Source organism: Camelus bactrianus, chromosome 4 (genome assembly GCF_048773025.1).
Source record: "Camelus bactrianus isolate YW-2024 breed Bactrian camel chromosome 4, ASM4877302v1, whole genome shotgun sequence".
Classification (NCBI taxonomy): Eukaryota; Metazoa; Chordata; class Mammalia; order Artiodactyla; family Camelidae; genus Camelus; species Camelus bactrianus.
Genome location: NC_133542.1, coordinates 30,230,251 through 30,255,595, shown reverse-complemented (window position 1 = coordinate 30,255,595; position 25,345 = coordinate 30,230,251). Strand labels below are relative to the sequence as shown.

General features: G+C 32.2%; 1 protein-coding gene across 4 annotated transcripts in view; it reads left to right on the top strand.

Annotated features, from left to right (window-relative positions):
• The window catches only part of JAK2 (Janus kinase 2), a 185,997-nt gene that overhangs the window by 138,818 nt on the left and 21,834 nt on the right, over positions 1–25,345 (top strand). For all 4 annotated transcript variants that reach the window (XM_074361613.1, XM_045504961.2, XM_010967882.3 and 1 more), the window contains 9 exons: positions 2,714–2,837; positions 9,726–9,843; positions 12,351–12,496; positions 19,750–20,071; positions 20,845–20,964; positions 22,098–22,255; positions 22,695–22,806; positions 24,033–24,219; positions 24,954–25,081. In XM_074361613.1, coding sequence (XP_074217714.1) covers positions 2,714–2,837; positions 9,726–9,843; positions 12,351–12,496; positions 19,750–20,071; positions 20,845–20,964; positions 22,098–22,255; positions 22,695–22,806; positions 24,033–24,219; positions 24,954–25,081 — 1,415 coding nt within the window. The remainder of the gene's footprint in view (positions 1–2,713; positions 2,838–9,725; positions 9,844–12,350; positions 12,497–19,749; positions 20,072–20,844; positions 20,965–22,097; positions 22,256–22,694; positions 22,807–24,032; positions 24,220–24,953; positions 25,082–25,345) is intronic.

Genomic DNA, 25,345 nt, shown 5'->3' with positions numbered 1-25,345 from the left:
AGGTGGGATTCTGGCTGAACCAGCCTAACAGAGGATTCTTGCTGAGCAGGCCATGTTGATCAGATATCACCTAGGGGATAATAGGAGTGAGAAATTTGATCAGATATGAAAGGTAGATAATTCTTTCTAAATGAACTTAAGCAGGATTTCTGCTTAAACTGGATTCTACCAGGAAATAACATGGTTGGGACTTTTTAGGGAGAGGGTTCAGAGGAGCCTGACTAAAATTTGGTCAAGCAAAGAATCTTTGTCACCTCTCTGTCCTTTTGTGTTTTCTTGTGGTCTTTACTATCATTGCACTTACTTTCTTGAGTTATAATTCTTCAGTGGCTTCTGTGTGTCATCCACTACACTGTGAGATCCTTAAAGTTTGGCATTATTTTTCATTTTTGTATTTTCCATACCCATCTTGTGCATATTATAGAATAGAGATTGTTAATATTAGTGGAATGATGACTGTTCTTGGTCTAGAATGATATGGAATTGAATCATGATTCTGGTAATGTCTTGGAAAAGAAGAAACACTTTGAAGTGTTATTGATAAATAAAAATAATTTGGACTTGATGTGTAGAGAGACAAAATGACCTTGAGGTTTCTTTGAGATCCAATCTTTTCAGTATATGTATCTCAAATACAGTGTCATTACCTTTTCTTCCTTTCTAGGACAACCCAGTTAACATGAACTACTAAGGAAAAAAAAAGTATTAATATATAGTTGTCATTTTGAAATAAGATAGTGTGATTAAGCATAATTATAAGTACTGTCTTTTGCTTTTGTTTGCAGAGAGACCTAACCATTTTTCTTTTGGTGTGTATCCCCATCTCCTGACCCCTTTATGCCAATTTATATAGATGCATTTATTTTCCTGTTTTGATACCTGTCATTAAGTTATGGAGTCTTATTTATGTTAAGAAATCATTATTCATTATTTAAAAATATCCTTATGAAAAAAAATCCTTATGATTCGTCAGTATGAGCTCACTTTTCCTGCTTTGTGTCATTATGTTATGATTTGAAAATCATGACATCATCTTGTTCAGAAAAATATCCCTCTCATCATATGCTAGAAATAATGGTCGCATATACAATTTTATTTGCATTACATTTAAACTAATTGCTGCTTTTTTGCTAAGATTCTCTTCTGAGTATTTTCTTTCAAGGCAATCTCTTATCAGGTCTTTTATGACCCCTTTCTAGGCAATTTCATCTCCCACTCTGTTTCTTATGCACCTAGATCACTGGCTATGTGACACATTTTGTGCACAGAGGAGAGGAAGTAAATAAAAGAATGTGGAATCATTTTGTTATTGAGTTAGGTAACTTAGATCATTCTCTTTTACTTTCTAATATAAGCAGGTTAAAGCTATGGTTTTTCCTCTTGAGTGTAACTTAGTTAAATTCTGTACTTTAATACATGATATTGATCATCATTCATTATAAATGCTTTTTAGTTTCTGTTAATAATTTCTCCTGTGACCTGTGGGAGATTTAGAAGTATTTGTAAACTCAAGAATGAATGCAAGGTTTGTCAAAACCCATTGAATGTACACATCAAGAGTGAACCCTAATGTAAACTATGGACTTTGGTTGATAATAATGTGCCCACATTGGTTCATCGATTGTACCAATGTGCCACACTGATGAGGGATGTTGAGGGTAGGGGAGTATATATGTGTGGGTGGGGAGAGCTGTGTGCGAACTCTATTTTCTGCTCAATTCTGCTGTGAACCTCAAACTGCTCTAAAAGAATTAAGTCTATTTAAAAAAAAAAGAATGAATGCAAGGATATAGCTTAAAAGTTGTTACTGAATAATGTTTTTGTAACATATTTATGAATATACAGTTGTGTTAATAACTTAAAATAAAAATTTTAAATGTTGTCAGTGTGTCAAGTTGGTGTCATTTTGTCTACAGTTGAAAAGAATGAAAACATTATTAGAATAAAAGTACTTTCTGTGAGACTTCTGTTTACAAATCTATAGGATTAAAAACTCTTTTTCCCTAATTATTCATTTCTGATTTAACTGATGTGGTTAGAAAACATGATATGTATGATTATTCTCTGGCATTTTTGGAGACTTGTTTTTAGTCTCCACATGGCTGGTATGTATTTGTGTGGATGTGTGAATGTTCGCTATGTGCTTAGAAATAATATGCATTATTTAATTGTGTGACTTAGGTGTTAAAAAGTTCAGTGGCCTTCAGTCTTCTGTTAATGTACCTCTTAAAATATCTTTTGAAAAATCACACACTCTTGCATTTTAAGTTGACATTTAAAATTTTTCGTTGTATGTTTAAATAGTGAACAGGATATAATGACTAGTTTATTGTGTAAGACTTGACATTTAAAAATAAAACTGATAGTCTCTTTAAAGCACTCAATGATGTCTAAATATTTTAGTTATTTGGTACCCTTATTATTATTTAAAACACACGACTTTGGGTCAACCCTAGTATAGAGGACAACTAAAAAATTAGATAAAATGTTTTTTATAATCTACTTGAAAGAATCCCAGCAATCAAATTTTAAAATATAAGGGAAAAAAGATGCTTAATTAAGAATTCATTGTGAGTAGTGTTGAACCAAAAGATTGTGACTGCTACTGTGTTTTGTGCTGACTTGAAGAGTTGTTACTTCAGCCCCATTACAGATGATAGATTTTATGCAAATGTACTTTTAACTGTCACTTCTTTTTCTGCTTTTTTCCTAGGAATCACACCTGTGTATCATAGTATGTTTGCTTTAATGAGTGAAACAGAAAGGATCTGGTACCCACCCAACCATGTCTTCCATATAGATGAATCAACCAAGCACAGTGTACTCTACAGAATCAGGTACTTCCTCCAGTGAAGTGACTAACTAACTTAATGGTGAAAGGGCAAAGTGGGAGAAATTATCAACGATATATTTTAATTGCAAGGTCCTTAATATCAGAGACCAGAACCAATTAATATTTAATCTTCTTCATTTAAGACTCTTTCTCAAGTAGAGGAAGTGTTCATTCATGTTCTTTAACTAGCATGCTCTGAGAATAAAGCTGTTGTGATGGGATGCTACCTTACCATGTAAGATTATAATTAAATTTTAAAGAGGATAAGAATAGCCTATACTGGCAAAATCCTAAATGTTTGGAATATTGACAGTTTCCCAGGAAATTTGATGTTTTGTGCAATAATATGTAATCTCACATCTCTTATTTTAATAACTTTTTACAAAAGTTGAAGAGAAGGAAAGGTAAGATTTTACCAGTGTTTGTTTACAACCACAAATTACAAGTTAATTTATTTCATAATTTTTGGTTATAAGTAGTACCGATTTAGTGAAGTTGAGGTACTTTTTGACTCAAAACGATGATCTGTGGTTCTCATTTGTGAAATAGATCCATTCCATGCAGAGAGTCAGTGTTGCATAATAAAAAAGAACATGGACTCACTCATGATTTTAAAAAGAAAAGAAAAGGAAACCTTAATAAAGTAAGACTCAAGAGAGACATCCTTGTCATCATAAAAGTTACCTATAAAAAATATATGGAAAATAATATTCTTACATAGTAAAATATTAAACATTCTCTTTAAAATCAGAAGCAAGATAGAAAACAGAGATAGCCACGATAATTGCTTGTATATTGGATTTTAGTGGAGTTCCTGACCAGTACAGTAAGACAAGAAAAATAAATAAAATGTTTAATAATTGAGAACAGAGAAGCAAAACGTCATTATTTGGAGATGATATGATTGTTAACATAGAAAATATGAACAGATCTACAGGCATCAATAATAACCATGCATCAGAGGGCTAGATCTGTGTGATCAATGTGTTAAAAAGTTAACTTTTTCCATATTCCACAAGCAAACAGAAAAGAGGTCATTTAAAATAACAACCAATTAAAAAAACCCATAAGGGACCTAGGATTAAATCTGTTCAAAGTTCTGTAAGATTTTTATGTTTACTTTAAGACCTTCAAATTTGTAGTATTTTTATATGCTACATATGACTGACAAAATATCAATATCTAATTGGGAATATTTTCTTTATCACTTTCTATAATTACTGTGTGTTCTGCAGTTTGCAAGTATATCTTTTTATTTTAAAATATCTGTAGAGCAGTGGTTGTAGTATTTTTCTGTGAGGAGCCAGATAGTACATATTTTAGGCATTTCAGGCTATACTTTCTCTGTTGTAGCTATTCAGCTCTATTATTATAGTGTGAAAGCAGCCATAGACAATAAGTAAATGAAAAGCCATGATTGTGTTCCAGTGAAACTTTATAAAAACTGGTAGTCGACTGGATTGGGCCTGTGGGACCTAGTTTACTCACCTCTTCTCAAGAATTAAAAAATGTTTCCCTTATCAAATTCATAAATTCTTCCTATTTTTAAATTAAGGGGGCACATGTCCATAGCTACCTATAGTCAGAAGTTCCAAGGATAGTCTAACCAGAAACTACCCAAAAGGAGATTTTATGTAACTTTTAAAAATCCCACCTTCCTATTGTTTAGAGGCTATTCTTCATTGCCTTTATTATATAGGTATGGGTTATTTCAAAAACAACATAAAGGAGCAATAACTACAAAGCTGTTGAAAGACTTATATAGAAAGATGTAATTTGTATTACAAATATAGAATAAAAGGAATGGAACAGAGTTTTAGTATTCTATTGAAATTAAGTAGATATTAATAAGAACTAGATTGTTTAGTTAAAATGTCAATTGTAATCCTCTGGGAAAATCCTATGAAAATAACTCAAAAAAATATAGTAAAAGATACAACAAGAGACTTAATATAATACACTAGAAAATATCTATAGCAGTAATGGAGGAATATGTGAACAAGAAAGACATAAAAAGACAAATGAAGAACCTAAAAGGCCTTTTGGAAAACAAATAGCAAAAGTGACAGACATAATAAATACTACTTTAACAGTAATTGCCTTAAATATGAATGAATTAAACACTTAAATCAAAAGGCAGAGATTGGAGGACTAGATTTTTAAAAAAACGTAAATTACATGCTGTCCATAAGAAGCACAGTTTACCTTCAAAAATACAAACAACCTGAAAGTAAGGGATTGAAAAAAATATACCATGAATTCAGTAACCCAAAGAGAGCTGGAGCAGCTATATTAACGTCACACAAATTGACTTGAAAATAAATACTGTTGCTAGATACCGAGATGGGATATTTTATAAATATCAAGGAGTTAATCCATCAGGAAAACATAATAACATTTGTTTATATATTTGTTTATAATTGTTATAAATTAGATCTAACTACAGAGCTCAAAAATACATGAAGTGACTGACAGAATTGAAGGGGAATATAGACAATTCAAGAATAATAGTTGGAGACTTCAATACCTCACTTTCAGTAATGGATAGAACAACTAGACAGAAGATCAGCAAGGGAATAGAGGAACAACACTAAACCAGCTAGACACACATATATAGAGCACTCCACCCATCAGCAGCACAATACACATTATTTTCTAGTGCACGTGGAACATTCTCCAGGGTAGATCATGTGTTAGCCCACAAAGTGAATCTCAACAAATTTAAAAAGATTAAATTCATATAAACTATGTTCTCTGTCCACATTTAAATTAAATTAGAACTCATTAACAGAAGAAAATTGAAAAATATATAATATGTGGTAATTACTGACACGTTTCTAAATAACTAATAAATTAAAGAAGAAATCACAAAGGAAAATGGAAAATACTTTGATATGACTAGAAATGAAAATAGAACATATTAAAGCTTATGATACGTAACTAAGACAAGGCCTCAAGGGGAATTCATAGGTATAAACACCTATACTAAAAAAATTCATAAATCAGTAACATTCCACCATAACGAAGTAGAAAAAGAAGAGAAAATTAAACTCAAAGCAAGTTGAATGAAGGAAATAATATACATCAGAGTACAAATAAATGAAATAGAGAATAGAAAAACAATAGAGAAAATCAAGAAACCGAAAGTTGATTCTTTGAAAAGATCAACAACATCAGTAAACCTTCAGCTAGACTGACCAAGATAAAAAGAGAGAAATGTTAAATTACTAAAGTCAGGAGTGAAAGAGGTAACATCACTATGACCTTACAGAAATAAATAGGATTATAAGGAACAAGACAAGGATATCTGCTCTCACCACTTCTGTTTAGCATTATACCATGGATTCTATTTAGGGAAACTAGGCAAGAGAAAGAAATAAAAGGCCTCTCTTTTAGAAAAGAAGCAGTAAAACTCTATTCACAGATGATATTATCTTGTATATAAAAAATCCTAAGAGATTAATAAACTAATAGACCTAATAAATGAGCTCAGCCTAGTTGTAGGATATAAATTCAAAATCAATTGTATTTTTATATGCTGGTAATTACAATACAAATGTGAAATTAAAATAATTCCACTTACAATAGCATAAAAAATTTTAGGTGCACTGTGTACTGAGAATTTGTGTACTGAGAAATTTAAAATATCATTGAAAGAATTAAGGAAACATCTAAATGAATAGATATACCATGTTTATGTATAGGAAGACTTAAAATTGTTAAGATGACAATATTCCCATAATTAATCTGTATATTCAGTGTAATCTCTACTGAAATACTAGCTATTTTTATTGTAGAAAATGGCAGATTAATCATTAAATTCATATAAAAATCAAAGGGACTTGGAATCGCCAAAACAGTCTTGAAAAAGAACAAAGACGATTCATACTTCCTAATTTCAAAACTTGTATACGACCATAGTAATCAAGACAGTGTGGTGCTGACTTAAGGTTCGATATATAGATTAACGGAATAAAACTGAGAGCCAAAAATAATCTCTTATATTATAGTAATAGATTTTGGACAAGAGTGCCAAGACAATTCATGGGGAAAGAATAGTGTTTTCAACAGATGGTTCTGGAACAATTGGATATTCACATGTAAAATGATAAAGTTAGGCCAATAACTCACACTGTATACAAAAGAGTAATGTAAAATGGATCATAGACCTAAATCTAAGAGCTGAAACTATAAAACTCCTAGCAGAAAATAGAGGAGAAAATCTTTGTGTACTTAGATTAGGCAGTGATTTCTTCAATATGGCACCAAAAGCCCAAGCAGCATAGGAAAAATAGATTAATTGGGGTTAGTCAAAGTATATGTTTATGCATCAAAGGATACTGACAATATTGTGAAAAGATAACCAATAGAATGGAAGAAAATGTTTTGTAAGTCACGTATCTGTCTAAAGTCTTATATCCAGAATATATGAAGAACTTTTTTTTTATTGACATATAGTCAGTTATAATGTGTCAGTGTCTGGTGTCAGAATATATTAAAAAAAATTTAAAGCTCAACAATACAATGACAAATAATCCAATTAAAATATAGACAAAATATTTGAATAGCTATTTCTCTAAACGAAATATACAGATGATCGATAAGCATGTGAAAAGATACTCAACATTATTATTCATTAGAGAAATGTAAATCACAACCTCAATGGGATATCATTTTGCCCACAAGGATGGCAAGCATAAAAAAGATGGACAATAACAAACTGTTATAAATTGGTCAAATTAACACTTATTAAGTGGAGCCCAGGGTGCCTAATGGTGAGGTGCAGTTTGATAACAGACCACAAGAGGAATTGAAGTAGAAAAGTTTATTACTCACAGGTCCTGCAGGAAATGCCTCAAGGGATCACACTAGGAGGAGGTCAAGGCCCAGTGCAGACAGGGAGAAGCAGGACCTGGAGCACATGCCTTTATTAGGGTCTGTGGGTAGAGTGCTTTGGGGTTCCTAGACTAAGGCCAGATTGGTCAGTTCAAACCAAAAGATCTGGGTTTTTTGTGTTTTTTTTTTTTTATGTTAATATCACATGTGTTGCTTTATTTATTTTCTATTCCCTTACTTTCAACCCTTGTGAATAATTTTATTCTAGATGCACCACTTTTACTCATAATAGAATTAGGATTTATTTATTTTTATTTTTTAAATTTATTTAATTTATTATATTATATTATATTATTTATTTATTTTTGAGATTTTTATCTTTTAATGAAGAATATAATAATTGTATTCATTATGGGCTCCTTCCCCTTTCTATTTTTTTAAACACTTTTTCATTGAGTTCTAATTATTTTACAATGTTGTGTCAAATTCCAGTGTAGAGCACAACTTTTCAGTTATACATGAACATGCATATATTCATTGTCACATTTTTTTTTTTTCGCTGTGGGCTACCACAAGACAAAAGATCTGGGTTTTGATAAGCCACATGGGGTCTCATTGAAGGGGCACATAAGGTTAGACTGGATCACAAGGGCTATTGGGGAAGTCATATCAGGAACTTATATTTGCTTGTGACTCTGCAAGCTGCTATCTAGGGCATTTGCTTATGTGAGGGAGCTAATGTCAGTTTAAGGTCACTACAGGCCTCTTGGCCAAAAAAAATGAATGCTGAGTCAGCAATACCATGGGCTTAGTAGCTAAACTCTCCGTACAAGTATTGTGAGCTCTTGGGACACTCATACATTGTTGTTAGAATGTAAAGTAGTGGACCTGCTTTGGAAGACAGTTTGGCTACTCTTTAAAAAGATAAACATTAGAATTATCATATGATTGATCATTGCCACCCCTAAGTGCATATGCAAGAGAAATGAGAATCTATACATCCACCCAAAAAAAACTTGGACATGACTATTCATAACAATATTACTCACAGTAGCAAAAAGATGGAAACAAACCGAATGTCCATGAAGTGATGAATGGTTAAGCAAAATGTACTATATTCATACAATGGAAATTTAATTGGGCAATAAAAAGAAATGAAGTACTGATACATGCTGTAAATGTGGATGGTGCTTGAAAACATTATGCTAAGTGAAAGAAGACAGAAAAAGTCACATATTATATGATTCCATTTATATAAAGTGTCCAGAATAGACAAATTTATAGAGATAGAAAGACTAGTAGTAACTTAGGGCTGAGGAGTAGATAGGGGTGATTTGGGTGTCACCACTAATGGGTATGGAGTTTCTTTTGATGGGAGATTAAAGTGTTCTTAAATTAGACTGTGATGATGTTTGTACAATGCTATGAATATACTGAAAAACATTGAATTGTATACTTTAAATGGGTGAGCTTTATGTGAATTAGGGGGAAGGGTATATATCTCAGTGGTAGAGTACATTCCAAGCACATATGAGGTTCCAGGTTCAATCTCCAGTACTTCCATCAAAGAAAATAGTTACCTCGCCTCCAAAAACTTAAAAAAAAAAAAGTGAATTACATCTCAATAAAACTATAAATAAAAAAGCAATACAGAATTTTTTTTTGTTTCTTTGAAGGGCAAGTTTTTAACCTCTATTTCTTAAAAAAAGCAGTAACTTGTTTTCACACCACATTAACACTTTCAGATTACCAGTGTTCCTAGAGTTACATTAAAATTTTTTGTTAATATTTTGTTTCTATATTTCTCTATTATTGCTTCTCCGTTCTATGCACAGAAGGCAGAATATGATTTTACACTCGTGTTTCTTGTATTTTCTGCCTGTATTATTACCATGATTTTTTCCATATTTCCCTTTGTTCTCAATTTGTATTTAACACTGTTAGTTGTGTTTTCTAATTATGGAATAATACTTTTCAGTCGGCTGGAAGTGGTTATATATGCACAGTATTTTTATTTTAGAACTATTATGGACTGAGTGTTTTAATCGTCTCGTAGATTTTACTTTCCCTACTGGTATTGTAATGGCAGCAACAGAACCTATCGGCATGGAATATCTCGAGGTGCTGAAGCTCCTCTTCTTGACGACTTTGTCATGTCTTACCTTTTTGCTCAGGTATGATTATATTATCTTACTTGTGCATGTGTTAAATGATAAATACCTTGCTGTGTAGTGTATCTCTTGATCAGGAAAATACTTGTAAATTGGAAAATTGCCGTTATGTCTACATAGCAGGTGCAGAGAGGTAACAGAATTGAGTCTTTTATCACTAATTTTTAATCCCATGGTTTATGGATAATAGAATCTCTTTTATAAAGATTCCTAGAATTGGCCCTTTTGAATTTTATTTTTTTAGCTTTAGAACATTTTAAGGATTTCACAAAATTTAGACTGAGTTTACAACATGATTCACATAGATGTAAGTGGGAAGTAGGTAACTACTTAAAAAGTGAGCTACAATAATTTGTGTAGCCCCTCATAGGAGGGTGGCTGGATGTTGACCCAATCTGAGAGCTGTGTTCTAGGTATTTGTTTATTAATATTGTAAAATTTTGTGGTGTTGAACATTTTGTATTGCTTTCTTATCTATTATCTTGGTTTGAAGAGAAATACATTAGCGTGTTTGGGTAAAGATAGGTTCTTGATATCTCCAAGGTGTCAGATCAAGGAGTTCTAAATCAGACTTGCCAGTATCATGGGATATAACCTTGCAGATCCTCATAGTTCACATGTCTAAGATACCTAGTAGTTCAGTTTATGAGTAACAAATTGAAAAATGTTTCTCTTTTGCAATATGAGAGCAACCAACTTTTTTGTGTGTGTGGGGTAAAATATACTTAATAAAACTTACTATTTTAACCATTTCTAAGTGGACAAATGAGTGGCATTAAGTACATTTATATCATTGTGCAGCCCTTACCACTGTCAGTCTCCATAATATTTTTCATCTTCCTTAACTGATTAAAAAGTAACTCCTCATAAAAATAACTCCTTTAAAAATTAAAATAACATTAAAAAATAACTCCTCATTCCCTTTCTTCCTGACATCTGGCAGCCACATTTTTACTTTCAGTCTGTATGCATTTGCTTATTCCTGGTACCTCATAAAAGTTGAATTATGTAGTATTTACTCTTTGTGGCTGGCTTATTTCTCTTACCATAATGTCTTTAAGATTCATAACATGTTGTAGTGTGTGTCAGAATTTCCTTCCTTTCTAAGGCTGAATAATATTCCATTGTACATACTACATTTTGTTTATCCATTCATCTGTTGGTGGATAGTTGGATTGCTTCTATCTTTTGGCTCTTATGAGCAATGCTTCAGTGGTTCATTTATGATTTTGTGATTATAACTGTTTTCTTATTTTTCTGTCTTAGTGCAGATGAAATGTCTTGGTTAAATGTTAAAATGTTGACAGCTACCTAGATGAAAATCTACTCTTCTACAGTTTTATTTAAATGAAATTTTTGTTAATAGGCACTGTGATGTTTAGGAAGGCTAGCTTACAATAATTTGCTTTGACATTTGAGACTCTTGTTTCATTTGTAACTTTTCTCTAATGGGCATTTGGTTAATAGTGTTCCTAGCACTGCTCTCAATAATTTTTCATATATTTATTATATTTTGGGCATGAGTTCTACAGGATATTCTCATGAACAGAATTTATTATCCTCTGGTCCTGTATAGTATGTGGAACAAAGCAAACTATTAAAAATAATCTGCATAGCCATCAGTTGTTTTACTCTTTCTTAATCAGAATGACTTACTTGCCCATTTTCAAAAATTTGGTGAAGTATTTGCAATTGATGCTGTAAGAAAAGGTGTTTTAAGAAATTGATGCTTATAAGAAAATGGTTACCCATTGCTTCTAAGCTACCTCCATTCTGACCCCAACTTACTTTTCCAAGTTTTAACTCACACTATTCCCTTACATAAATTATCTGCCCCAACCAAACTAGTTTGCATCTCTGAACAGTCCTTGTGCTTTCTTTTTGTGCCATTTCTTCTATTTCCTCATCCTGTTTTGTGTTCATCAAAAATTTCATATTCAAACAATATATGAAATGATAAATTTTCTGTGAAACCTTCCCTGATTACCACAACTGAATATAATCTCAACTTCTTTAAAGTTCCTGAAGTGTCTGTTGTGTGGCACTCAGTATACAGTGTCTGGCATTATAATTTTTGCTTACTTGTTTCATTTCACTGCTACATTTTAGTCTCCTTGGATGCAGAAACCACATCTTATAGTTCTTTGTATCTAACACAGTCCTTAGTATAATACTTTGAACATATTTGGAACTCAGTATGTTTTTAATTAATTAATAATTAATTTAATTTAGGAAATTTGATGTAGAAGATACAGTTTGAAGTTATAAGCAGTGAAATTGATGTCAAAAAATACTCTGTAATTGGAAGCCAAATTTAAATCAGTTTCCATTTGCAAGGAACTTCTAAAATTTTAGGGTAAAATGTTTGAAAATCAAGGGATGAGTTGACGTTCTTTTTAAATGCATATGCTCTGGAAATTATAGATTAAAATACAGTGGTAGATTAAAATGTGATAGTGTAACTTATGAGATATTTTCTTCTAAATTTTTGTTTGTTTTTTTTACCTTAGTGGCGGCATGATTTTTTGCATGGATGGATAAAAGTACCTGTGACTCATGAAACACAGGAAGAATGTCTTGGGATGGCGGTATTAGATATGATGAGAATAGCTAAAGAAAAGGATCAAACTCCACTGGACATCTATAGCTCTATCAGGTAATTTCCTTCTGCAAATCCATATACATAAATATGAATGGTTGGAGTTTTTATATAATTTATTTGTATTTTCTGTGTTTTCCCATACTTTTTTTTTTAATTGAAAGATTCTTTAAATTCTATAGTGCTTTTACAATTTTCAAAGATTTCAAACACATGATTTCATATAATCCAATAATAACTGCTTTTCCCCCACCCATAAATTGCCCCTCCCTATTTCCTTCTCCATGCTGGTAACCACTAGTTTGTTCTTTATATCTGTGAGTCTGCTTTTTTGTTTGTTTTATTCACTACTTTATTGTATTTTTCAGATTCCACATCTAAGTAATAATATACAGTATTTGTCCTCTGTCTGAATTATTTCTCTAAGCATAATACCCTCTAGTCTATCTATGTTATTGCAAATGGCAAAATTTAATTCTTTTTTAATGACTGAGTAGTATTCCAGTGTGTATGTGTCTGTCTGTGGGTGTCTACCACATCTTTATCCATTCATCTGTTTTTTGTTTGTTTGTTTGTTTGTTTTTTTGGGGGGTATCCATTCATCTGTAGATGGACACTTGAGTTGCTTCCATACCTTGGCCATTGTAAATAATGCTGCTGTGAACATTGAGGTGCATATATCTTTTCAAATTATTGCTTTCATTTTTTCCAGATGTATATTCAGGAGTAGAATTGCTGGATCATATGGTGGTTCTATTTTCAGTTTTTTGTGAAACCTCCATACTGTTTTCCACAGTGGCTGTATCAATTTACATTCCCACCAACAGCGTACAGGAGTTCCCTTTTCTCTGCATTCTTGCCAGCATTAACAAATGCTGTGTTCTTTTGGATAATAGCCATTCTGATAGGCGTGAGGTGATATCTCATTGTGGTTTTGCTTTGCATTTTCATGATGATTGGCTACGTGGAACATCTTTTCATGTGCCTGTTGGCCATCTACATTTCCTCTTTGGAAAAATGTCTATTCAGTTCTTCTGCCCATTTTTTAATCTATTTATTTGTGTTGTGTGTGTGTGTGTGTGGCTGAGTTGTATGAGCTGTTTATGTATGTTGGATATTGATTTTTTTTTGGTTTAATTAAAAATATTCTTATTGAACTATAGTCAGTTTACAATGTTGTGTCAATTTCTGGTGTACGGCATAATATTTCAGTCATATGTACACATACATATATTTGTTTTCATATTCTTTTTCATTTTAGGTTACTGCAAGATACAGAGTATAGTTCCCTGTGCTATACAGAAGAAACTTGTTGTATTTTAAAACATTTTTTTTTTCTTTTAAAGAGGTACTGGGGATTGAACCCAGGACCTTGTGCATGCTAAATACACACTCTACCACTGAGCTATTCCCACCCCTTATTCTTTATCAGTCATATCATTTGCAAATATTTTCTCCCCATTTGGTAGGTTGTCTTTTTGTTTTGTCAATGCTTTCCTTTCTATGCGAAAGCTTTTAAGTTTAATTAGGTTCTGTTTGTTTTTGCTTTTATTTCCTTTGCTTTAGAAGACCGAAAATATTGCTGCAATTTATGTCAAAGAGTGTTCTGCCTATGTTTTCCTCTAGGAGTTTTATAGTATCCGCTCTCACATTTGGTCTTTAATTCACTTTAAGTTTATTTTTGTATACGGTGTTAGAGAGTGTTCTTATTTCATTGTTTTACATGTAGCTGTTCAGTTTTCCTAGCATCACTTATTGAAGAGATTGCCTTATCTCCATTGTATATGCTTACCTCCTTTGTTGTAGATTGACTATAAGTGTGTGGGATTATTTCTGGGCTTTCTAGTTCATGCCAGTACATACTGTTTTGATTACTGTAGCTTTGTGGTATGGTCTTAAGTTAGGGAGCATGATTTCTCCAGCTCTGTTCTCCTTTCTCATGATTGTTTGGCTATTCGGGATGTTTTGTGTTTACATAAGCATTTAAAAATTATTCTAGTTCTGTGAAAAATGCCAGTGGTATTTTGATAGGGATTTAATTGAGTCTATAGATTTCCTTGGGTCATGTGGTCATTTTAACAATATTAATTCTTCTAATCCAAGAATACGATATATCTTTCCCTATGTTTATGTCAAATTCAATTTTTTACTTTGGTATCTTATAGTATTTTTTGAATCAGTCTCCTAAAGCAAAGAAAATAAAAGCAAAATAAACAAATTCAGTTAAGAAGTTGATATTTTTAAAGTGCAGACAAACACTTCTTAGGATATTAACTTATTCATTCAATCATTCATTTATTCATTTGTTCATTATTTAACAGCTGTTTATTGAATACCTGCTATAGCAAGACCATAGTAGAACACAGTCGGGGATGAATATCTTAGATATCGTTAATAGAAACTAAAGGAATTGAGACGAACACAGTTGAAGAAAAGGAGTTGAAAGGAATAGAGAAGCTTTGAGCCACTGAAAATAAACTTTTAAATATGAAGCCATCTCTAGGCTTAAGCTATGGTGGAACACTTCTGCTTTGGAGACCATGATATTGTCCAGAGTCTTGGCACAATCTTTCTGTGTAGATTGTGGTTTCTTTGAGGTCAGCAATCATGCCATCTATTTATTTTTCTCCCTGAATTATGTCTAGTGTTCTAAAACCAGTGAATGTTTAGTTATTATATTTCTTTGATTATCTTTACCAGGATATAAATACGTCTGCAAAATTGTGTATCATTTTTTCTTTATTTTACTTTAAAATTTGTGTAAGTCTTAAACATTCATTATAAGATTCCAGGATGTTTTAAAACAGCTTTATTGAGGTATGATTCACATATCATATAGTTTACCCATTTTATTTGTACAATTCAATATTTTTAAATTATTGAATTGTAAAGGTTCTTTATGTATTCTGGATACAAGTCTCTATATGTAAATTACCATATATATGATTTGTAAATATTTTTCTTATTCTGTGGGATTTTTTCCCCATTTTCTTGGAACTGTCATTTGTAGCACCAGAGTTTACATTTGAAGTAATCTTCAAATGAAGATTACTGAATATAAATAAAGGTATCATGATATTTTAATATTAAATAGTTTATGCCAGTACTGAAGCAAAAACATGCCCGACTTACTTGCCTCTTAATGTAATTTAACTCACTGATGTTTCCTGAATTTTCATTAAATGCTCATTTCTGAGAAATAATCAAGAAACTCTACTCAGTGTTAAATTTTCAGAATTGATGGGAGAACAGATGAATGATTAGATCTTGGCAGCATGACATAAGCTGCTTTGTTCCTAGAAACATTCTAGAAACAATAGCGCGTGGATCTCTGATTAGTATAACTAAATACGTATTCTTTCCCAGACTTAAAAAAATGCATGTAAAATACATCTCTGGTGTCTGTGCCTGTGTGTTAGGTGCCTCTATGTATGTGAGCACATGCTTCTTTCTGTGTGTTCATCTCTACTTTTATATATGTGTTCGTGCATCTCTTTGTGTATGTATTAGTTATTTACTCTTTTTGCCAGTTCCTAATTGGACATTGTGGCTTAGGTGTCGAATTATAGAAGGTAAATGAAACGAGTAAGATTTTTCTGTTTTCATTCTTCATTTGCTCTTTAAAATCCTACGTTTGCCACAGGGTGGGAAGAAGAGAACTGGAGAATGGAAAGAATTTAAAGGAGACTCTGCTGAATTTGCAAATAATAGGCCAGGGCCAAGGTCACTTTCACAGCAACTGAGCTACATACCTCATATCACTAGATTCCCTTTCTAGACACCTAAGCAAATACTAGAGTTTCCATTGGCCTACTCCAGTTGTAATAATAAGAGGCAGGTTTCATTTTATGGTACAGAAAGTAGTATATAAGGCAAGGCTAAATTTCAGAGCCTTTTAGGGCCTCAATTTTAGGATACTTTAAAAATTCAATGTAAGAAAAGCATCAGCAAAAATGTTTTTATGCTTCAAGAGTTAACAACTTTGTCTCTTGGAAATTTTTAGTGTTTCTAACAAGTCTGATTCTGATACCATGACGCTGAAATGGATTCACCATATTCAAGCACCATTCACTCTATGTTATTCCCAAAGGATGTATGTCTGCTCTTTTATTCCAAGCATCAAAGGGGAAAGACTTGTATGTTGTTATCTTAAACTCCTCTTTTTATCTCCAGATAAACTTTCAAAGCATTAAATCAAGTAGCCATTGTTGTTTGCAAAAATTGTTTGCCAGATTTAATAAGGCTCTTGGTGTAACTAATGTTTTTGACAGAAGTAGATAAAGTAGGAATCATTTGCATTCTGATTGTATTTTTAAACTTTGTCATTATTTTTTTCCCTAAACTTACTGAGGCTCTCCTGTATGCTATCCATACTTTTATTAAATTTTATATATTTGTTTACTTGCAAATATATACTTGCCATGGAAAAGAAGAGAGTAGGACTTTTTAGATCTGAAAAATGAGTAGAATTTAATGGGTAGAGAGAGGTAAATGTTAGAGAATAGAGACTCATGGAAGAGGCCTTGTAGCAGAAGGGAGCATAGAAAGAATGAAGAGAGTCAGTATGGCTAGACTTCAAAGAGTTAGTAGGTGATGAGGCCGGGACTGGACCATGACCTTAGAGTCACGTTGATAAGTTTAAGAACACTAAGAAACTATGTAGAGTATTAAGCAAGGGTATAATTAGATTTGTGTTCTTAAAAGATCTCCACGACTCCAGTGTAGGAAACAAATCAGAGTGTTGGAAGAGCAAGTGGAAAGTGTGTTGACCAGAGAGTAAGGGCATTGCAGTAGTTCCTCCAGGAGATACAATTGAATGGGTTAGTAATGAGAAAAATGGGCAAATAGGAGAAACATTTAGAAGGTAAAATCAAGGAAATACGGTGATGGATTAAATAATGGGGGTTGAAGGAGAAGGTAGTGTAAAGAATGACTCTTGAGTTTCTGGGGATTACAAAAGTAGATGGACTGTGTGCTGTTTTTGAATCTACTCAGATAAGGAATGCTGTAAGAGGATCTTTTAGGGAGCACGTAAGGAGGAATCATGAGTTTGGTTTGACACATTGTTTGAGGTGCTTTAGAGACATCCATGTTAAATGGGTAGATTGACTTAACTGTGGAAGATACGGGTCTGGAGCTTAGAAGTCTGGGCTAGAGGTAGAGATATTAGTCATTTGCTTGTAGAGTATCTAGAGAGAAAGAAGGTATAGATAAGAAGAGAAGAGGACCCATAATTAAATCTTGAGGAACTCCAACAAAATCACCAGCTAAAGGGAAATGAACCTGTAAGGAAGACTGAGAAGTAGCCAAAGAGATGGGAATAAAATCAGGGAGCCTAAGGAGAGAGAATTTCAAGGAGAGAATGACCAACGGTGTTGGATGCTGCTGAAAATGACAAATAAAATGAATAACGAATTTAGTTTTAGCAACATGGAAGTTTTTCTTGATTAAGCAAGTGCGGTTTCTATGGAATGATGGAACAAAAGTCAGATTGGAGTGAGTTCAGGAGTAAAGAAAAAAATGGAAATGGCTCTATAAACCCTTTGAAAAAGAAGCCACATAGGCTGTAGCTGGAAGGAGATGAGGGAGGGAGAGACATTACATCGAAGATGGGGAGATTAGTATTTTTAAAACATGTGGATAGAAGAGAAATAATAAATAACTAACTCACCAGAGGGTGGATCTATGTTAGAGGAAGAGAGAGGGTAGAGGTAAGTACATGTTCAAGAAATGAATAGGTGGGAAGGAGGGGAGAATGAATGCAGATGTATGTAGGTTTGCTGGCAAGATATTGAGGCAGCTCTGCTTAGAGGATCTTTTTTCCCCTAGGAAAGAGATGAAGTAATTTGCTGAAAGTGAGGAGGGTTGTAGCTGGGGCTTAAAGCAGAAGAAAGGTAGGAAGTGTGAGGAAATTGGAGAAGGTTTGACATAATTGTGGGACTTGGGAAAATTAATTGAAAAGAGAAATATAAAAGTGATGGTAGTGATAAAAGCCTATTAAAATTAGTGATTATGAATTTATAATACAACCCATCTACCTTGTTAAATGACTTTCTCCAGCAGCTTTGGCTACTTGAGTACAAAACTGAGAGAGTTCCTTAAGGGTATTAGAGTAGGGAGGAAAGGGAGTAAGTAAGCAGTGGTGTACTGGTAAATGTTTAGCACTAGTTCTCAAAAAAAAAAAAAAAAGTGATTTGTTTGTGATTTTTGCTGGTATCCATGGTATAAGTGCCCTCGCCATGGTCAATTTCAAAGTATCAGCCTGACATCACTGAATGCAGAATTAGAAAGAGATGAGCAGTAACAAACCCTTCCGTCACTCCGATGTGATAGACATGAATAACTTCAAAAGTGTAGATGGTAGTAAAATGTAAAATAAAATTAAATATAAAATAATTATAGAATAATCCTTAACTTACAATGGTAATTTCTCAGCACTAGCCAGCTCCAGCACTCAAGTACAGTATAATATGCTGTGATACGTGATATTGTGATAAGTGGTATTATGGAATGGTGCACAGAATGCTATCAGACAAAGGGAGGAGCGTCTAATAGAGGTCCTGAAGGTTTCCTGGAATTGATATTTGGAGCTGAGACTTGCAGAATGAGTAAGAGCTAACCAGATAAGATGGGTGATGGGAAGAAGGATTAGCATATGTGAAGGCATGGAAATTTTAACATACTTGTACCTTCAAAACTAAAATGTTCTTCATTTGGCAGATATTTTAGCAGGAGAGAAATAAGTTACCTACTTTCTTTAGGATATTTTACATAGAGGTGGAAGTACAAAAGAGTTAAAACATTTCCAAATGGAATTGTTTTGATTGTGAAGGAATTTAGAAGTTATTGAAGCTGGCCTGAGAAAGTAATGTATACACAAGAAGTATGTTTGTCTAATGGCTATCAGTAGTATCTAACAAAATATAACAACTTCCAGAATTCAGATAAATTTTGGTGTATAGCATCATAGGAAATATATTTGGCAACACAGTGCCAAAAAATGGCATATAAGATAATAAGAGAAAATAAAATTTTAAAGGCTCCATTGTTAACTAGATTAAGTCTTTATTTCATTGGGGGAAGAAAATTAACGTCTATTCTAAAAATTTACAGTAACTCAGAATTGGTAAATACATTCACATCATCAGATAAAAACCCTTAAAATTTTATACTGTATGGATGGTGGGTGTGTCACCTTTATCCACTTGACCCCTCTGCCGACCAGTTACTTATTATGGAGAACGGTGGTAACTTCTCTTTCAGTTTTGTTTTGTTCCAATTTGTTTTGCTTGTGTGCTCTCTATCCCTAGCTACAAGACATTCTTACCAAAATGTGTCCGAGCAAAGATCCAGGACTATCATATTTTGACAAGGAAGCGAATAAGGTACAGATTTCGCCGATTTATTGAGCAGTTCAGCCATTGCAAAGCCACTGCCAGAAACTTGAAACTTAAGTATCTTATAAATCTGGAAACTCTTCAGTCTGCCTTCTACACAGAGCAATTTGAAGTAAAAGAACCTGGAAGAGGTCCTTCAGGTGAGGAGATTTTTGCAACCATTGTAATAACTGGAAACGGTGGAATTCAGTGGTCAAGAGGGAAACATAAAGAAAGTGAGACACTGACAGAACAGGTAATCCTCAATGATATGTTCTCATTCTTTGATAATTTAAGTAGAATGGCAATAGAAGCAAAGTAATTTTAGTCACTTGAAATATGGTCTTGCACTTCTCTACTGTTGATGAAAGTGGAAGTTTTTTTTTTTTAACATCATCAAGGTTATATCTGTGGTTTTCTTCTCATTGATCTTAAGTGGTTTTTTATTTAATTTTCCATGAGAAAATAATTAGTAATGGTGTTCTTACAGTTTCAGAAAAGATTTGAATTCTAAAAGTGATTTTTAAAGTAGTTGTGCTTTTTTCTTTTACTAGTATTGATAATAGTAAGCACAATCATGAAATTTAATTATGAAAAAAGATTAATTTTCACTGATTTTATGATGACATATACTTAAATAATTTAGATTTTTTTAGATTTGCATTACAAGTTTGTTCATACTATGTTATTCTTAGGATGTTATCAGGTATTTATTTTTTATCTTCATTCTTGGGTAAACTTTCAACTTTCTGACAGTTTTTCCCTATTAATATTGATTGGATTGAAGGATACTACAGCACACTTTAGATTCCTGGTATCCTTTAATGCTCTCACTTTTAAGTCAAAGTAAGAGATAGTGTAGTCTTAGGGTTATATTATTGGGGGAGAGAATCCCATGTAATGCTTATCTACTGCTATCAATAATTTTCTTAAAGAATTTGGAATGAATGTTATTGCTTTCATAAGTCTTGTTTTAAAATGGCACCATAAATTCTGTCTATTTTTAATTTCAACTGCTCTTAACTACAGGGTTTACAGTTATATTGTGATTTTCCTGATATTATTGATGTCAGTATTAAACAAGCAAACCAAGAAGGCTCAAATGAAAGCAGAATTGTAACTATTCATAAGCAAGATGGTAAAAGTCTGGTATGTTTGCTTTATAATTAAATAATGGTTATTTTTTACAGTTGTTGTAAATAAGTATTTCAGAATCTTAATACCAAAGTTATTTTCTTATAGTGATTTTGATTAGTTTTAAATATAACTGTAAATATAAACATGACTTTAGTAAGCTTTTTTATTTAATCAAGCTTTTTGTATCACTGTCAACACTATCTTCCCATAGAATTTCTTGTACATTAATGTATTTCTCACTCATTTTTGTGATTAGCAAAGTACCAGTAACCTTCCTCCCCTACCCTTTCTGCCTGGTTGTGCTGGTTCCCTGTTGTAGTGCTCATTCCTGACTGCGGTCGGCCCTCTGTATCTGTAGGTTCCACATCCACAAACTTAACCAACCCCAGTTTGAAAATTTTCAGGAAAAAAATTTCAGAAAGTTCCAAAAAGCGAAACTAGAATTTATCGTGTGTGGGCAACTATTTACATGGCATTTACATTGTATTAGGTATTAGAGATGATTTAAAGTATACAGGAGGATGTGCATAAATTATATGCAGATAATATACCATTTTATATGAGGGACTTGAGCATCCACGTATTTTGGTATCTGCAGAGGGTTAGTCCTGAAGCCAATCCCATACAGATATGGAGGGACGAAGGGACTACTGTATAGTCTTTTTTTTTTTTTTTTTTTTTTTTTTACTAATAGAAATGTGCATAATACTAGTCATACCACCTATTTATATGACAAAATGTAAACCATTCCCAGGTGAGCCCTACCCAAACTGTGAGACATGTTTGATTCTAAAAGATTAACCCTTCCTTTTTAAAAATAACTTCAGAAATTCCATTTACTTTAATTGAAAGGGAAGAGATGAATTCCTTTATGCTCTCCTCTTAAGTTTATTATTTGTCTGGATGTTTTCTTTTTAATTCAGATATCTCTTGAGCTTTTGGCTTAAACATTAATGTTATTTGTTTGTTTAACTTAAGTATCCCTGTGATTTACCTGTCTGACCATTTCAGGGTTATATGACCAAAATTAGAAAACCTGGGGCTCAACGTTCATCAGCATGCCTTCTTTTTCTTAGATTTTAATCCATTGTAGGATACAGTTGACTTTTTAAATGTTACTATTTCTCTTTCTTTTCTCCCCTTAGGAAATTGAACTTAGCTCATTAAGTGAAGCTTTGTCTTTTGTGTCTTTAATTGACGGATATTATAGATTAACTGCAGATGCACATCATTATCTTTGTAAAGAAGTAGCACCTCCAATGGTACTTGAAAATATACAAAGCAACTGTCATGGCCCAATTTCGTGAGTAATGCAGACTTTAAAAGTAAATTTTTTTTTAAAGTTAATGAGTTACAAAGAAGATTTTACTCAACAGAATAATACTTTTACATTTAAAGTATAGTTAAATGAAGTTTTATGAGAGTATGGTTTTTAAAATACTCAATTTGTAATCAGAAGGTAAAAAATTCAAATGAATAAATTGTTCTTAGTGATTTTATATGTTTTATAATACATTGTTTTTAAAGCAATATAATTCCCCCTGAATTGGTTTGAACATATTGCAAAATAGCTTGGCACTTTAATACTTTACCTTGCAAGATTATTGATAAACATATAAAGTAGAGGGGACATCTAAAAATTCTGAGAGTTTTAGATTTGACTTTTGATCTTTTAGGTGACATTTTGGTCATAATGTTATGATTCTTGCTGCATTAACATTCAAATTATTTCTTACATTTAGAATGGATTTTGCTATCAGTAAACTGAAGAAAGCAGGTAATCAGACTGGACTCTATGTACTTCGATGCAGTCCTAAGGATTTTAATAAATATTTTCTGACTTTTGCTGTTGAGGTTAGTATATCACACTAATTAATGGCTAACATCTCTATTTAGTCCATATAATTTCCCCTTCATAATATCTACCATATTTCCTTTTTTGATGTTCCAAATTATAGCTCTGAATATGATAACTAGCAGTTAAATAAACTTAATTTACCTCAGGGATTTTTCATAGATAAATAAGATATAATTCCTAGGATTTACATTAAAAATTATTTGTAATGTCCTACTGTCTTTTTATTTGCAGTTTATTTTATTTTATTTTTTAATGTTTGAGTGTTACCAGTGTGTCAAATTTCATCAAGTCTCTCCAAAAAAAATACTAAATTGAGCATTGTTTATTATCAGTATTATTTAGTGTAAGCAAATATAGACAATAAGAGAAAAGGTTATAATTATTAAGAAAGGTCCTTTGGAGTAGGAAGGACTTGAGATTGACCTTGAGATACTGAGTAGATTTTATGACTATGCTTATAAGAAGGAGTTCAAAAAAATAGGTAATGAGCAAATTCTTAGTATAGCATGTAAGACAAACATTGAAAAACTGAAAAATGTTAAAATTACCATACTAGAGGTAATTTTATAAATACAGTAGTGGCACAGTGGAATACGTAATCACCTTTCCTTGTGGAATGGGGTAAGATTTGTTAGGAAGACTTCACAGAAAAAGTGGAAATTGAACTGAGTTTTAAGGATTGAATAAAAGTCCACTGCTCAAAAGGAAAGAATGTACATTCTGTAGAGAAATACCATGTACAGTTACCAAGGCATGAAACAGCATATCAAGGCATTTGCTTGAAATTTTTTAAGTCACTTAATATAGCTAGAACATGGATTGTACGTTGAGAGTGGCAGTGGTTGGGGATGGAGGAAGAAGCCGCCTCATGGAAACCCTTGTATGCTAAAATAGTTTTAGATTTTTATCTTGTAAATGATAGAAAGCTGATAAGGATGGTGGTGGTATTACTAGTAGTAGTAGTAGTAGTAGTAGTAGTAGTAGTAGTTCCTTGCCTTTCAATAAAATAACTCTTAAGCTATTTCTGTATGCTCTGCAATGTAATTAGATGCCTTTTTGAGGAGCCAGACACCTTTATCGTCCTATGCTGGTACTGTGTTAGGATTCACAGTTCAGGTGTCTAAATGTCCTGTTGTTTGTTTGTGTTATATCCTTTTTGTCACAATAATCACTATTATATCCATTGTGATTTTTCCTTCCCTCTATTAATGATTAAACATAGCGAGAAAATGTCATTGAATATAAGCACTGTTTGATTACAAAAAATGAGAATGGAGAATACAACCTCAGTGGTACTAAGAAGAACTTCAATAATCTTAAAGATCTTTTGAATTGCTACCAGATGGAAACTGTTCGCTCAGACAGTATCATCTTCCAGTTTACTAAATGCTGTCCCCCAAAGCCAAAAGGTAAAATAATTTTCTAGTTATCTTAAAAATATGGTCGTGGATTGTGTATATGGTGGGAGATAGCTTCAGTATATTGATTTCAAAAGAGATAGGAAAGAAGAAGCTCCAAAAACAAATTAATTTTTTCCTCATATTTTGTACAAGCATCCTCTAATAAGATTGTTCAGTTTGGTTTGGGTTGTCTAGAAGTGACTTAAAGTTTTATCATTCTAAAATATTTTTAAAAAGTAATGATTTCTTGGTATCAATAAGTCACTTATTTACTAAATTGAAAGACCTCACTAACAAATTCTCATATGTTCTAAGTAAAAACTTTCAGTCTTTTAAAATTTTAATTTCTTTTATATTATCTTTTAAAATAAAGACAGTAATGTTGGAAGTTCCTTGAAATAATAAGCATATTTAAACTGTTATTAAAATTCCTAAAAATTATATTATTTGAGGAAGGGATTATAATTTTGAATATATAAAATAACTGGTTAGAGTAGGTCAAAGTTAGAGTATATCAATGAATAAACTCCTAAAATAATTTTCTATAAAAAAATGAACAATATGAACAAGAAATTATTAAGCATTTGTTGTATATAGGACACATTTTATTTTATCCCTTTAGAGCAATTTATATCCTCAGTATGTTTTGGTTTTCATATATATACACGCACATACAGACACACAGACACACGCACATATATACACACACATATTTTTTTCATTCTGTCTCTTTTTTTTAACAGATAAATCAAACCTTCTGGTCTTCAGAACCAATGGTATTTCTGATATACCAACCTCACCAACATTACAGAGACATAATAATGTGAACCAAATGGTGTTCCACAAAATCAGAAATGAAGATTTGATGTTTGTAAGTCATTAGATGCTGATTATTGTGTTTTTGTCCTTTTAAAACAACTGTTTTCTTAATTTTCTCCCCCATGTTACATTCATGTGACATTTGGAACTATTTTATTATAACATATATTATAAAAGTTTTCTAGCAGTTCAAATATTTTTGTCTTGTGAAAATGGGATACCAAACTTGAGTTAATTATTTTAAGAATAGAATTGTATTTTCTTCTCAGGAATTAAAAATTTTTTTTATAAATTCTAACTTTTAATTAAAAATTAT